General features: G+C 50.1%; 1 protein-coding gene across 26 annotated transcripts in view; it reads left to right on the top strand.

Annotated features, from left to right (window-relative positions):
• MBNL1 (muscleblind like splicing regulator 1) overlaps positions 1-16,282 on the top strand; it is an 84,503-nt gene that overhangs the window by 43,494 nt on the left and 24,727 nt on the right. For all 26 annotated transcript variants that reach the window (XR_011727591.1, XR_011727593.1, XR_011727590.1 and 23 more), the window contains one exon: positions 14,288-14,458. Coding sequence is in view for 19 of the 26 variants with exons in the window: in XM_071752894.1 (XP_071608995.1) it covers positions 14,288-14,458 (171 nt within the window). In the remaining 7 variants the exon portion in view is untranslated. The remainder of the gene's footprint in view (positions 1-14,287; positions 14,459-16,282) is intronic.

Genomic DNA, 16,282 nt, shown 5'->3' with positions numbered 1-16,282 from the left:
ACTCAGAGCCATTATTCCTTCCTCAGGGTGCAGTGAGATCCATGTTTGAAGGGTAAGGAGTACTTCTCAGTCTGGGATATGCAAGGATATGTGGGATATACCAGGGAAAAGCAATCTTTTCAGCTTTTCTCCCCAGTTCTGGGGTGGGTGTCCTGGGCAGGGCTGCACGTGGCTCCTGAGCCTCTTCTGCAGTAGGTGTGAGTGATTGTCAAAAATTAAATTTATCCTCAAATTCCAAGTGCTGCATTTCAGGCCCTCCTTGGCCTCCCCCAGGCTGAGCAGCTGTGGTGCTCTCCAGGCTTGGGAAGGCAGAGGAGAAGCTGGGGATGTGGTTTCTCCAGGTCTCAGTGTAACTTCTGGCAGTAGCTGGAGTTCCCTGGGGAGGAGAGGAGAGGGGAGGAGAGGAGACTGTGCAGATCCTGCTCTGTTCTCCAGGGGTTTCCCCAGCCCAGCTCCCCATGGGCACAAGGGGCAGGACACTCCTCCTCCTCTTCCTCCTTTTTCTTCTCTTCCTCCTCTTCCTTCTCTTCTCCTCTTCCTTCTCTTCTCCTCTTCCTTCTCTTCTCCTCTTCCTTCTCTTCTCCTCTTCCTTCTCTTCTCCTCTTCCTTCTCCTCTCCAGGCCCTCCCCACTCTGCTCCCCTCCACCCCTCTCTCATACACTTTGCTTTTTTTGTCCAGAAGTGACTAAACTTCCTGTTATTCCACTCTCTCAGTTTTTCCCCAGTCCTGGTGTCATGTTGAGCAATACTGACCTGCCTGCAGCTTCCTCTGCTGCTGCCCTGCCCTGGCTCTGCTGTCCCCACCTCCCTTTCTCCAGCCAGGCTCTGCATTTCCAGCTGCATTTCCAGCTGCATTTCCAGCTGCATTTCCAGCTGCATTTCCAGCTGCATTTCCAGCTGCATTTCCAGCTGCATTTCCTGCATTTCCAGCTGCCCGTGTTCTCTCTGCTGGGCTGGTGGCCACCAGCCTGGTGCTGGTGAGGAGAACTCAGGCCAGAGGAACTTTTCCCCATTCCTGCAGGGGTGCACTGAGCCAGGGCTGAGCTGCCCAGGAATTGTTTCTGCCTGCCTGGAAGCCACGGGCAGGCTGGGACTCAAAGGGCTTTCCTCCAGCTGATGGGAAATCAAGTGTTTCTTCTCAGGAGAAGCCTTTCCTCCTGGAGCTGCCAGGGCAGCAGGGAGGAGGAAGGAGAGGATGATGATGATGATGATGATGATGATGATGATGATGATGATGATGATGATGATGATGATGGGTGTCCCAGCACAGCTGGCAGGGGGGCAGTGGCTGAAGGTGTTTTACTCGTAGCCCCTCTGGGTGTTGGGATCTCTTTCTGTGCCCAGGAGGGAGAGGGATGGACAGGGATGTGTCCCCCCCACCTCCTCTGCTGGGAGCAGCAGCACCAAACTGCCACGGACACCCAGTGTAAAAATAACCCCTGAGGAGGAATAAACAAGTTATTTTTGGGTATCAGGGGTGGCCGTGCCCAAGGGCTGAGGGCATTGCCTGGCTCCACCACCTGGGGCTTACTCAGAGCATTGAGAAACAGCTTGAGGTGTTCCCTGATTTTTGGAAGGTGGGATGGGGGCCAGTGGGGCACAGGGGGGGTGTTGGTGGCCCAGGAGGGGCTGTTGGCTGCCAGGCAAATGGCAGGAAAAGAGCCTTTTCTGCACAGCTGTGGCTGCCTCTGCCCTCCCCTGCCTTCTCCCTCCAGCTGACTCGTTCTCTTTAGACAGGTTTCAATTGTGCTTTCCTCCAGATAAATATTTTCTGAAAATATTTCAATATTTTCTGAAAGTTAATACGGATAAAAATGATAAAATAGTGACCACGAGAAACTGGGCATGAAAAATAATGTGGAAGGGAAAGGAGAATTAAGACCCTCACCACCCACAGCAGGCCTGGCTGCAGGGAATAACCCCTCCTTTATTCCTTGTCTTTTTGGCACGCTGTGCCTCTGTAAAAAATATTAATTTTAACTGGTTTAGTTTTCCCCTGCCGAATGCTGCCAGTTGCTAAGCTGCATGGAGCAGTGCCCATGGGTGAGTGTGGTGGTGAGGGGCAGTGACCACATCTCTTGAGGCACCAAACCCCCCCTCTTCACACTCCTTTCCTCCCACATCTGAGCAAGGACAGTGAGGAGCAGCAGAAGGGATCCCCTGCTCCTGTTCCAGAGCCTGTGCCAGAGGCTCCTGTGTGTTCTGTGTCCTAACCAGAGGTTCCACAGGAGCTCTGTGCCTTGTAGCCCTTCCTCCTTCCTTGCTGATCTGGGTTTGCTCTTCCTGGGCATAAGGCTTGTTCCTAGGTGTGATTTCTAGAAATCAGTCTAACCCCAGGAGAAATATTTCACTGTTTGGTGGAATTTAAAGTTCAGCTAGCTTGGTGGAATATAAGGCTCAGCCAGGGCCAAAGCTAACAGCTTCACTGGTGTTATAATTGTGATGCCATCAAGCAGAAGAAGAGAGGAGTGGTGTTTCTTCTGCCTTGCACATGGGAGGGAAAATACAAGTCTAATGTTCTCTTAGTCTGATCTTTGTCTCACTTGGCTTGGGGTGCTGGCTAGCTGTGCACTCTGCTTCCTTCTGGTGCCCATCCCAGGGACACTGTTAAGGTTCAGCTCCTGGGCTGCCACAGGAGCAGTTTCTGAGGCTCCAGCAGGCTCTGTGCCTCCCTGGCCATGGGCACAACCCCTCAGCTCAGGGTCACCCGTGGGACCCCACACCATTCCTCAGAGGGTCACAGGACCTTAGTGTCCCTCAGCCCCAGCACCCTCAGGGACCTCAGAGCTGGAGCCCCTGTGGAAACCACATCTCCAGGTTTGATGTTTTCTGCTTTCTCCTTTTATTACTGGGTATGCTGAATGGCTTTAATGTGATTGCTGTTTAAACAAACTGTACAAAAAGAGCCAGAAGTGTCAAGTGTTGGGTTGCCAAAGGCAGATGATGGTGTCAGGTGCCAAAGGCAGTCTGTCCTCTGCTGTGGCACCCCTGGCCCCAGCATCACCTGCCCAGGTGTCCCCAGGCCATGCAGATGCCAACTGGGATGCCCCAGAGAGCCTTTGCCACTGTCCCCTGGCATCCCTCTCCTTCCCCTCCATGGCTGCTGCTCCAGGTTTGTTTTGGCAGTGCTGCCCATGTGCAGTGATTAAATAGAAAGGTTTGGATGTTATTGGAGCAATGTTTCCCTCCAAGTTTACAGTGAAACCTCCCATGCAGGGGTCAGGGGCTGGAGAGCTCTGTGCATCCCTGAAAATCAGGTCACTTCTGGCCTGCCTGCAGCCTCCTGGGGTGGGTGGCCATGCCCTGCAGCTCTGCTGGGTTTTGGTGTGGTTGGACCAAAAATACCAGCTGGCCCCTGGAGGGCTGCACAGAGAAGTGGGGTTTGCTGCTCAGCAGGCTTCAGGGTGGCTTTGCTGAAACAGGTGCTTTGGTGAGAGAAAGTAGCTATTCACTTTTGCAGGTAAAACATGCCTCTAGTGCCTGATCCATAATAACCTGCTTTTAATCACTTGTATAAAGATTTGTTCAGGTCCTGTGCTTGGTGTTCACTTGGTGAAGATTTGCTGTCTGCTTTTCATGTTCTATCAGAGCAGAGCTCAGGGGACATGTTTAAAATCATTTGCCTGGGCTTTGGTATTGATTCCCAGAACAGTTCCATTTACCTAGTTAACCTTGGTTTCAGGGAAATATTTATCTGAAAATACTGCTCATGTGTGTAACTAGTGCCTCAAGATCTGACAACTTCTGATCACTAAATGATTTTCTCTCACCTTTGGGGCCAGGAGCATCCATAAGAGCAAGGAAAAAAACTACAAAAGGGATAGGCAGGCCTAAAAACTCCATCTGCCAGGCAAAAGAAAAGGAAATGTGTAATTGTTATGCAAAGCACATCAGTGAAACCCACAAACATGTCAGCCTGTGGGCGTTTTGAGGGTGGGATTCCAGTGTGGGTGGTGTGGGGCTGCAGCTCCCACCCGTGCCTTTAAATCACTCTCTGCTCACTAAAAACCCCACAGGATTGCCAGCAGGAGGCTGGAGGAGAGCTGCTGGGAAGCAGAGGACAATTCATTGAGGTGAAGGCCAAGAGCATCCTGGATTGTGTCAGGAGAAGGGCAGGATGGTGCCCCTCTGCTCAGCACCCAGTGCTGTGTTCTGATCCAGGACCCTCACTGCAGGGCAGGGGCTGGAGCAGGTCCAGAGAGGGGCAACCAAACTGGGGAGGGGTCTGGAAAACAACTGGTGTGAGGAGAGGCTGGGGGGATGGGGAATGTTCAGTTTGGAGGAGGATGAGAGGAGACTTTAGTGCTCTCTGCAGCTCCCTGGAAGGAGGTGGTAGGGAGGTGGGTGCTGAGCTCTTCTCTCAAGTGGATAATAATATACAATAATATACAATAATATACAATAATATAATAACAGGACTGGAGGAAATGGCCTGAAGTTGCACCAGGGGAGGCTCAGACACGATCTGAGGAAGAATTTCTTTACTGAGGGGGCAGCAGGCATCAGAATGGGCTGCCCAGGGAGTCCCCATCCCTGGAGGTGCTGAAGCACCCTGTAGCTGAGGCAGTGCTGGGGCAGCTGTCAGCAGCTGTGATATCTCTGTTTTCAGGCAGTCCCACAGCCCAGCAGCCACGGGGATGGGCTCCAGCCCTGGTGTCTGGGTCCTGGGGGCAGCTCCAGGTACCCAGGTGGCACTGGTGGCTGCTGCTTCCCTCGTTACATCCAGGACTGCCTCCAACATTCCTGATACCCTCAAACCCAGGAGCTTTGCAGGAGCAGGCAGGCACATCTCTGAGAGCAGCAGCAGCACTGGGGAGAGCTGCTGGAGCAGGGATGAGCTGCAGGGCTTAAAGAGGGAAATGAACCACCTGGATAATTTAACGTGAAAAGTCCTGAAAACTTTTTATATCTTTTTTTTTTTTTTTTTTTTTTTTTTAAAAGGCTATTTTTGGCTTTGCAGTGGTATATTGTGAAGTGGTTCCCAGCTCATCCCTGTGAGAAGGGGCATGGCTGTTGGCAGACACATGGATTGCAGTGCTGTGCTGTATCCCTGCCACAAAACCTCCTCAGAGCTCAGGGGAGGGGGCAGAATGTGCTTCCCCTTTCTAAAGGAAACCATTGTGTGAAGAGGAGGGACTGCCCCCAGATTGTGGCAGTTTCTCTCTCTTGAAATCACAAAAGCAGGGGGTTATTTTTAAACTAGAGCAATTAAGTTTTAAATAGAACATCCATAAAGGAGCATTCTCCTGCCTATTTACAGCGGGGTGAGGACACTCAGTGTCCAATTTAGATCACCACACCTCCCCTTTCATGCCAGGTAGAAGAGACTCAAAATGCCAATGCACTGCAGAAATATTTGCAGCAGGGGGGTTGGGGTTTTTTGGTATTTTACATGTGCATGTATCTACCTTGGGAGTTACATTCAATTCCTCACAGGAAGACTGTGCTTGAGCCAGTGGGAGGATGGGAACACCCCACAGACAGCCAGGGTGGGTTTCTGTATGATTTTAAAATACTTCAGCTTTGTAAAAAAATACCTGCTCACACACATGGTGTCATCCTCTGGTGCCATTCCCTGGCTGAATCTGCTGCCAATGCAGTAACCTGTGCCAGCAGCTCTGCTGAACACGGGCTGTGTCAGCTCTCTGTGTGCCCACAGCCTGGATGCAGCCTTGGGCAGCTTGCCCCTTTTCTGCCACACCACACCAAAACAAACGTGAGCCCTGAGAACGTTATTAATAATATTAACTGTGGTGCAGGATGTCCCTGAGCCAGTGGCAATGAGACCCAGTGGATCCCCAGCTGCCTGCTCCCTTGCAGCATCTCCAGGCAGTGCTGGATCCCAGGCCTGGAGCTGAGCTGAGATCCAGATTAACTCCAGATTAACTCCAGATTAACTGCCCCTGGTGTTCTCTCAGTGTTAGCACATGCTTGAGGAAGGATCACATGGATTTGGTGTTTTGGGAGTTGATGCAGAGCAGGTTCTGCAGTCCCTGCTGGAAATGCCTTGCTGGTTTGCTTCTGGTTTTATCCAGGGAGAGAGAACCACCTGGAAAAATGCAATTCCCTCTTGCCCAGCACTGGATGGAGAGCAGGTGGAGGGTTGTTTGGGAAGAAACCCAGAGTCAGTCCATCTCAGCACCCACCTTCTGTGTCTTGGGAGTGGCAGGGCTGTAAATATAAATATTATAAATTGATATATGCCATGTTTATTCATACAGATGTGTGTGGTTATACAAGCAGTTTGTATCAATGTGTCAGTTTTAAATTGTATTGAAGATTTTTTCTTTTTTTTTTTTTTAAGCCTGTTGAATTTCATGGCAGTGCAAGGGCTGCCTTTCTGCTCGTAAAGTGCCATTAGCAGTGAAAGCTGGAGTGATAAATGAGAGAGCTTGAGGCTTGTCTCTGCAAGGTACAGACACAAAGATGCCATTAAGTGGTCACTTTGGTGTGTTTTAATGGCTCCACTGGATATGAAAAGATGCACAAAGATAATGCAAAAATATAAAAGTTGCAGCCAAATCAATTTAATTACTATAACCAAGATCACATCATGCCAGAGCAGTGAGACAATGTGTCTCAGCAATCCGAGTCCAGTTTCTCCTTTTGTAAAGGCAGAAATTCTTTGGTTTTCCCCCCCTTCCTTTCTGCAGTCAGAGCCATAAAACCTTAGAAAGTAATGATGAAATAAATCAGCTGGGTGCTGGCATCAGGTGGGTTCTGAGCTGCTGGGGTGTTTGGGGCTGCCCCAGCAGGGATGCTGGCTCAGCCTGCCTGTGGCAGGGATCTGTCCCCTGTGCACTCAGGGCCATGCTGAGGGAATTGGGAATCTTTAGTTTGGAAAAGAAGGAGGATGAGAGGAGACCTTTGTACTCTCTACAGCTCCCTGAAAAGAGGTGGCAGGGAGGTGGGTGCTGCCTCTTCTCTCAAGGGAACAATGAGAGGACCAGAGGAGATGGCCTCAAGTTGCACCAGGGGAGGTTTAGACTTTCTTTAGAAGACTTTCTTTCTAGTTTAGAGTTTCTTTACTGAGAGAGTAGTCAGGTACTGGAGTGGGCTGCCCTGGGAGGTGGTGGGGTCACCATCCCTGGAGCTGTTCAGAAGCTGTAGATGGTGCATTCAGGACATGCTCTGGTAGGTGACAGAGTTACTGATTCATATGTTTTGTTTGGTGAGGATGTGCACAGTTGGACACAATGATCCCAGAGGTCTTTTCCAGCTGTGGTGATTCTGTGCTCCTCAGCCTCAGTGTTTTGTCACAGGGATATCCAGCAGAGCAGTGTGTGTGACATCCTTTGTTTCACAGGAGCTCAGCAGTTGTTGTCAGTATTTATTCTTGTCTGCTGCTGGCTGATCAACCCCTCATCAGGTTTTCTGCTGCTTCCCTCTCTGAGCAGGACTCTGCTGTGGGGTTTGTGGCTTCCAGTGGCTGTGTGGCCATGGGGGCTCAGTGCTGTCCCCAGGATGCCATCAGACAGAGGGGTTTACCTGGACCACTGCAGCTCTGTGACAGCTCTGTAGCTGGGGTTCAGCCTTGTCTCCTTAAGTTTCCTTAATTACTTTGGGGCTGGTGTCACCAAGCTGGGGCCAGGGGCAATCAGCTGGGTGGCTGCTGGAAGCAGGAGGTGCCACGGGCTGTCACTCACCAGGACACCTGGGAGGATATGGGGGGGACCAAAGCCTGGAGGTGATGCCTGGGGGAACAGCTGAGCTCTGCAGCACAGCTTGAGATGCCAGCAAGGGGAGAGAACTGCCCTGTCCCTCTGGCACTCATCCCCAGGGGCAGAGGGGTGTTTCTGGGAGCAGGGGTTGTGTCCTGTGTGCTTCTCATGGGCAGGCATGCTTGTCATGGGGTAGCCTGGACACTGTGGTGCCAGGAAAGTGGCTATTGGACCAGAAACAAGAGCCTGGGGGGTTGCCCTGCTGGGGTGGAAGTTTGTTTTGTGTGTAGAAACCACAGACAAACCCAGAAGCCTGCAGATGATCTCCAGCTTTTCACACTGGGACAGAAGGCACTGGTTGTCCTGTCCTGATGTTCATCCTTCTGCCCCTGTCCTGGAGCAGGTGGGTTTTCCTCTGCTGTGTCAGTGCTGGGGAGGAGCAGGCAGAGGAACCTCCTGCTCCAGTGGCTCAGCAGCATCCCTCCTTGTCCCCTCGGGTGTGCAGGAGGTGCCAGCAGGGATGTGGGCAGACCCTGTTCTGAGATGGGCTTTGGGCTGGAGCCCAAGCCCCTTGTCCCTCTGCTGTCAGGAGAACTGCAGGTTTGAGTCAAGCTCTGGAGGAGCCCCAGGGGTGCCTCGGGGTGGAGGATTGCCCATACCCCCTGCACACCTCCTGGGGAGCAAAAAGTCACACCCTGAGTGTGTGGCTTTGGGCAAAAAACAACCAGAGCCCTTTTCCCTGGAGAAAACCCACTGGCTGTGTGCTGGGGCAGCCAGGAGCTGCAGGGCAGGCACTGCTCTGCTCAGGGCTGGGCTCTGCAGCAGCCTGGAGTAGAGTAGTGCTCAACCTGGAGTAGTGTAGTGCTCAGCCTGGAGTAGAGTAGTGCTCAGCCTGGAGTAGAGTAGTGCTCAGCCTGGAGTAGAGTAGTGCTCAGCCTGGAGTAGTGTAGTGCTCAGCCTGGAGTAGTGTAGTGCTCAGCCTGGAGTAGAGTAGTACCTCAGTCAGCTCTCTGGAGTTGTGAGCATCACCACTGGCTCACCAGGACTGCACTTTGTGTGCATATATAAAAAGTCCAGTAACTTTTTTTGTTCAATATGTGAAAGATTTCTCTGCGCCCATGCTTGGCAGGCCAGCTACTACAACAAAGCAAGCACCAACAGTTTATTTTTAAAGAGCATCCCATAGCTTACATGTAGTTAAATGTTTTCCTGTAAAACACATGAGCATCAGTATAAATACTTTTACCATTTACAGGCAATACTCAGATTTTGTGTCACAGCCATCTTCCTGCTTGGGTTTTAACACGCCTGGTGCTCTGCTCTTGGAAGGAATTTGTGCTCCCTAAAAGAGGGAGGTGTTTGCCTGTTTGTTTTGGATCAGAACCACTCCGTGTGCTGCAGCTGCAAGTTTGCTGGTGTGGGGAGGTGGGTACCAGCAGGGCAGAGCCCCCAGCCCAGAGGGATCAGCATCCCAGCATCCCCAGCCATGGCACATGCCATGCAATATTGTGGCACTTGGGAATACCTCGAGGTGATTGCTTTAATTGGGTCATTAATAACTGCTAATAGTGACAGGGTGACAGCTTGGGTGTGCAGCACCCACAGGAGCATCTGCTGGCCACGGGAAGCTTTTCCTTTAGTTCTTAGGGGATAGCCTGGTGAATATTAGAGGGTTCATATGTCTGATTTTGGACACAAGAGATAGGATTTTGGATACGAGGACAGGCAGACATTGGAATGATCTCCCAAGGGAAGTGGGGGATTGCCCCACTTTGGAAAGTTTGAAGTCTCAGCTCGATGGGGAGCTGGGACATCTCATATAAACAATAATATTAGAAGGGTTGGGCCAAGGGGTCCTTGATGTCCCTTCCAGCCTGACACTCTGTGGTGCTGTGATTTTAAAAGCAGGACTCAGCAGCTCCAGTGGCACAGAAGTGCTTTGGTGAGTCCATGGTAATGCTGGAGGTGGTTGAATGCAGTGGCAGCTGCTGGGGGCCATCAGCAGAGATTAAAGGCTGTTTCTGGTAGATGGTTTCATGTTCAGGAGCTGAGTTCTCTGCATCCTGTGGCGGGCAGGTTGTCTCCTTGATTTAATGTTAGCAGCAAGGACAGCAGTGCAGCATGCAGGGGGGTGCATCCAGCCCTGATTTCACAGAACCACCTGGGGAAACTGTTTGCTCCACACCCAGAACAGCTCCACGGGGCTGGAGCTGCTTTTGCTTCGGAATAAGCAAGGACAGGGTTTGGAGCAGAGGGGGGGCCCGTGCTCCCCGTGGCACTGGAGGGTTGGTTTTGCCCACTGCAGACGGGGCACCCCAGGGACACTCCGTTGAGGAGGGGGTCCTGCAGGATGGGCACCCATCCTGCCCACCCGTGGCCCACCCTCACCAGCACCCTGCCTTTCTCTTCTGCATCTCAAACCACGTTGCTAAGCAACAATTTTTAATTGGAGAATTAATTTGGCTCCAGGACATCCTGAGCAGCAGTGTATGCTAACGATTTCCATTGGAAGCTTGTTGCGTCGGTCCTGTGCTGCTCTGTGCTTACAGGTGCCAGTACCTTGGGGTTTTTTTGTAAATCCTGTTGCTAAGGGGGTGAGGGGAGGGGGCTGGGGCCAGCGGGGCATCCTGCCTCTCCTGCAGCACCCAGCACCTCGGGGGAAGCCAGGGGTTTATTCCAGGGATCCTGGGGGAAGAGGCAGGGCTGGTTCCAGCAGCAGGCAGCACATTGCTGCTCCCACTGCTCCTCTGCCCCTGGACTTCTGATGTTGCCACGGGGTGGTGGTGGACGGAGGGAAAACCAGGAGCTTCCCCCCTTGCCTTGGTGAGCAGCAGTCCTGGTGCAAACACGTGTGCAGTGGTGTGGGGAGTGCTGGGGAAGGCAGCTTTGTGCTACTGCAGTGCTATCAAAAGAGCACAACGAAACAGAGCCTGTGGCTGGCACAGCTCAGTTTCAGACTTTCCCAGACCAAGTGGGTTCATGGAAGCTGTTGGTACAGATGCACTGAGCTCAGTGGGTGGGTAGGGTGGGACTGGGTGTGGGCTGAGCCTCGGGTGCTGCAGGGGCAGTGCCTGCACTCTGCTGCCTCTGCTTGGGTTTTCTTCTGATTTTGTCCTTCTGCAGGGGGATAAATGTAAGCAAGGCTGGCAGGACCACTCTGCTCAGGGAGCACTCCCCAGTGCTCAGCAAGTCGCAGCAGGAACTGCAATCTTTATTTAGTCTCCATCCATTTAAAATGAAAAATTCTTCTGTATTTGGCTTTGGCTGTGCCCAGGCTGATGTTTGCTGATCCTTCAACCAACCCCCCTGCAGGGGATGTCCCCTTCCCACAGGAGTCCCTGCAGTCCTTCAGGTCCTTCCTGGGCACCCGGGGGTTCTGATGAGTTGCACCCAGAGGAGTAATGACCTTGTGAGAGCAGTTTGCTAATTAGAGCTCAGTCACTGCATCACCGGGCTGTGCTTTCCAAGGTTTGAGTCTGGAGCCAGATCCCCCAGGGTGAGGAGTTTGCCATTCTTCCTTTGCTGGGCACAGCACTCAGAGGGGTTGGAGCTGTTTTGAATTTGCATTGGTTTAAAGCTGATGCAGGTGGTGAAAGCCCTGGGTGTCTGCAAGTTCTCAGAGCAGGCTGCAGGCCCAGCAGCAGCCACTCAGAGCTGTGTTCAGCTCACAGGATCTGCTTTCCAGACCCGGGGGTGACACTTCCCTGCTGCCACCACGTGCTGGCACAGCGGGATCCACAGCACACTGAGTTTAAATTATCTCCTTGTTAATTAGTTATTGACTTCTGGTAATATTTCCATTAACCATTCCCTCAAGGAAAAAGTACAAATTGTTGGTACCTATATAACCTAAGCCGTAACTGCAGCGGGTGAAGGAGCGTAAATCTCAGAAGTGAATCCCAAGAATACTTTTTCATTATTAAACGTGGATTTGGGGTATTTTCTAGAAGGAAATTATTTTCAGAGAGAGCAAGAACTGCTATTTTATTTCTAATGTTTAGTGTAGGGTCTGGAAAACAGGATGTGCCATGCTTCATGGGAGAACGGTGCTGCAGAGAAGAACCTGGGAGTGACCTCAGGAACGGGCTCATTTCCTGCTCACAATATCTAGGTATAGTGTTAAAATCCAACACATTTGCCAAAAGAGCCAAGTCTTGCAGAAATTCTTCCACTGCATTTTCAGAATGCAGAATTTGTTTTTTTTTTTCCCCAGACAGGATTGGCTGTGTTTTCTTTTTTGGTTTGAGTTTTGCCCATTTTCTCTTCCACGGCTCTGCAAATGCTCAGGTGAAATGCCTCCTGTTCTGGGGGTATCAAACCACTCTGTGTAACTGGGAGGTGTGAGAAAAACATGGTGTGAGCCTGGCCTCCTGCTCAGCCTTCCTGCTGGGAGCATGTCCTCATCTGCCTGGCTCAGGCTTCAGACCTTGTTGACCACAGTTTCCAGAACCCAGTGATAAGGTAATCAAGAAGCTGCTTCCTCGCAGCACAAAGGAGTTGAGTGCATCCAGATTTCTGACAGTGGTTTTCAGCCTGTGGTTTCTGACTCTGGGCATCCTCCTGGGCCATTTCTGAAGGCTCCGGGAATATGAGGAAGACAAGAAAGCCCTTTCCCAAACAAAGAAGTTTGCATTTCTTTTGGGAAAATGGCTACGTTCTGTAAATTCAAATAGGTTGAAAGCTAAATGCTGCACCAGACTCCACAGCAACACACAACCAAGAGAGATGGAAACTTTTTGACTTTTAGGTAACAATTACTAAGATAAGTGTGGTTTACCTGGGGATGTGGATATTTGTGTAGTCAATAATTCAGAGTAAATTATCTTCCTTAAGGGTCAGCTGCTAAGCCAGTAGAATTATGGGGAAGCAATGGAGGGGGCTCAGTGCTCCCCAGCAGCCCAGAGACATTGGACTGGGTCACTGGAGTGGTTTCCTCTGGCTTTAGAGCATTTGAGCCCAGGAATTGCATTAAGCAGTGATGATGCACTGCTATGGATCCAGTCCAGAGCAGTGTGGAGCAGCCTGAGCCTCCCCACACACCAAAACAGGGACATTGGGTTTAATCTGCACTTTGGAACCAGGTTTGTGGGTTGCTCCTCTCCAGTTCCAGCAACACACGATGTGGTTTCATGTTACTTATTCATCAGTGGTTCAGTCTGATTTTTACACTGTGCTAATGTAAGATATCACCTTCCAGGCAGCTAGTAAATGTGTAATTTTGCCCCGTGTTGCATGGTAGCAGCAACAATTACCATGGGCTGTAGTATCAAGAGAAGAATGGACCTAACTAGGGCTGTTCCAAAGGGCTGGTCTTTCCCCAGCCATTTTCCTTTCTATCCAGTGTCTCCTCTCCTGTGCAGGGGTTGTTCAGATGTCAGTCCACCGACCAGGAAAGTGAGGTTAAGAACTTGGGACTGCCAGGAGGAAAGAGAGGCTGGGAGGGGGCAGCAGCAAACCCATTATCCCAGCCTCAAGGGGAGACAAAAAATCATTGTACAAATTAGATTTCCGGCAGGTCTTGTAACAAGAATGCATTTTAACTTTCTGAGCAAAATTGCAATATAAGGTCAAGCTGTATTAAATTAATTTGTTTCCTGTTAAAAATGGGTTGTTACTTAAATTAAGGCTGTCTTTTGCCTTGTCATTGTTCCTGTTTGGATTTATTTCAAAGATGAATGAGTAAAGGAAAAAAAATGTCATTTGCGGAATCTGTTTTTTTCCAGAAAAGGATTCAGTTCTCCTTTTTAGTGTTTGGTTTTTTGTTTGTGTTTTGGGGGTTTGGGTTTTTTGGGGTTTTTTTTGTTCGTTTGTTTTCTTTTGTTTTTTTTAATAATTATCACCCCTTTAGTGAAAGTGTGGTCTGCAGTGTTACAATTATAAAGAATAATTAGTGTACAAAGCTTCCATACTAATGAATTAGCATTTTCAGCAGTCTCCTGGCCTGAGAGGTCACAGCCCATGTGTGGTGAGGAGAAATCCCCTCAGGGGTTTCTCATTCCCTCTCTGGATGCCCCTTCACTCTGGCTGGGGAGCCACAGCTGGGGACACTTGGGGACATTTTCCAAGGGTCACCCTGGTACCTCCCAGGGGGCTGCATTGAGATGTCCCCAGGCAGGGCTGCAGAGCATCTTTTCTTGGGAACAAGGGGGGTTGGATGTGTATTGCTCAGAGAATCATTTTTTATTACTTCTTGATGCGTGTGGTTGTCAAATTGATGATGAATGAATGTCCTTTCATCTGAGGAAAATCAGTGCATGAAACTTGTTGTTTACCACAGCTGAATTCAATGAAAATTTAGAAACCAGTCAATTCTGGTTTTCTTGTTTGGTTTGCACAACTGCACCAAAAATGCACTGTATGGAAGGGGTTTTCTGCAAAGCTGCTGTACCCCAGGTCTGGTGGAAGCTCAGGGCTCAGGGCTGGGTTGGAGCTGTGCTGCAGACCCCTTGTTCAGAGGGGCAGAGCAAGCAGCTGGAACTGGGGGGCTGCTCTGCCTGGGGTGGGATAACCCAGCCAGGGGCTCTCCCCCCCTTCAGCAGCCTGTGTTGGGTTTGGTTGAGCTGATGACATAAGAACAAAGACACCCCTGCAGCTTCTCAGCCAATTGTGTCAATTCTCTTCTGCAGGGTCGATGTTCAAGGGAAAACTGCAAATACCTGCACCCACCACCACACTTAAAAACCCAGCTGGAGATCAATGGACGCAATAACCTGATTCAGCAGAAGAACATGGCCATGCTGGCCCAGCAGATGCAGCTTGCCAATGCCATGATGCCTGGTGCCCCCTTGCAGCCTGTGGTAGGTGTCCTTCTGCCTTCCATCCCGGGGTTACAGGGGTGCAGGGAGTTACAGGGGTGCTGACCTCACCTGCTGGAAAGTCCCCACTAATCCGGGGAACCAAACATGATTAAATGCTTGTCTGTGTGTCTTTGTGCTGCTTAAGTCTCCCTGCCTTGCAGTAGCATTGTTAATTAATGTTCTTAATCTTTTGTAATTTTTTTTTTTCTTGCAAATAATTTCTTAAAATTAAGAAAGCAGTGATCTGTGTGGGGCTTTCCTAAGGAGAGGTTTCCTTTGCAATGATTTGTGCTCTAGGAAATTCCTGGGTTTCAGGAGATTACTATTGGGTGTTTTCCATTCGCTCAGGGGAACTTTCTCAGGGTATTTCTGGCTGGAGTTGGGCTTTGGTTCTTGCAGGACATGGTCAGGCAGAGCAGGAGGCTTGCCCAGGGTGATGGACTGTGTCAGTCTGACCTGCAGGATCCCTGGCTCAGGCTTGGCAGGAGGAAGGAGAAATGCAGATAATTGTACTGTCTGCAAAAAGCCAAGGCAGAACCTGTCAGCAGTCTCTCATCTGGGCACAGTAAACCGTGGTCATTTATGAGATCCCCTCTGTTTCTCTGAGCCCTGGCAGTAGGACTGCACAGCACAGTGCCCGTGGGGAGGGAGGCCCTGGCAGAGACTCCTCCTCTGCAGCAATCCCTCTGCTCAGCAAACCTGGGGATGCTTGGCACCAGCCCCCTGCACCCACCCCTGCTGGGGATGGGCATCCTGCACCTCTAATGCAGTGCAGGGGCTCACTGGAGCTCACCTCTGGATAGATTTGCCCCAACAGATACCAATTTCTAGCTGAGACATTAGAGGGTACTGATTGATGTATGAGTGAGCCTGGTGCTGATTAATGCATCAGCAAGGCTGGGGTATTCTGCATTAAAAGGCAAACACAGTGCCCCTGGCTGAAGCTCTTGCTTTCAACACGTAAAATGGCAGCAAAGGAAAAAGTAAGTTGAAATATATGTGTATATATATAAGAAATATGTCTCCATTAGCACTTCTCTGATGGTTCTTCTGTTCCTTTCTTGCAAAGCAGAATTTAGGGAGTTTAATTTACCTCTAAATACCTCCTGTTGGGAAACTGATGTTCACTCTGTTAGATGAGTTCAGCTCTTATTTCAGAAAACATGGTGACTATTAGTACTCAAAATACAGCTGAATCCTTAGGAAAAATCATCTCAGCAGAAAGGACTCTCACATTGTACCAAATGGTTGTTCAGACCACATTTTGTGGGCCTATCAGTAAATCTGTAGTAGCCTATTGCCTAAGTGACTATACCTGCATAGTATATATATATGTATCGTATATATATATAGTATGTATATATATAGTATGTATACACACACACACACACACACACACACACACACACACACATATATATAGTATGTATATATATACTATAAACTCCCACAGAGCTTTCTGCCTCAGCTGGTTCAAGAAAAAGTTGGAGGGGGAAAACAGCAGAAAATGTTGTGGCAGGATCTTTACAGTAAATTGACTTCAGTGCCTGTTAGTACAGTGTGAGAAGGTGCCACATTTTGTTTTCTTTCTTTTGATTAGCTTTTCTTTAAAGAAAAGGGTCTGTGTCTGGGCAGGGCATTGGGCTGGGGCAGCCCCATCCCTGCTCCTCACACTGCTGGTGGCTTTTGGATGGGAAACAAAACCAAGTGTCTGTAGAGCCAGACAGCTCAGGAGCAGCCTGTGCTTTACCTGCCTTAACTCCAAAGCAACCTCAACATCGTTTTTCAGTTCCAGCAGATCAAAACAGCCTTGGTGCACATGCC

The sequence above is a fragment of the Heliangelus exortis genome, chromosome 9, assembly GCF_036169615.1.
Source record: "Heliangelus exortis chromosome 9, bHelExo1.hap1, whole genome shotgun sequence".
Classification (NCBI taxonomy): Eukaryota; Metazoa; Chordata; class Aves; order Apodiformes; family Trochilidae; genus Heliangelus; species Heliangelus exortis.
Note: the sequence above shows the minus strand (reverse complement) of the source record. Positions and strands in the feature narration are given on the sequence as shown.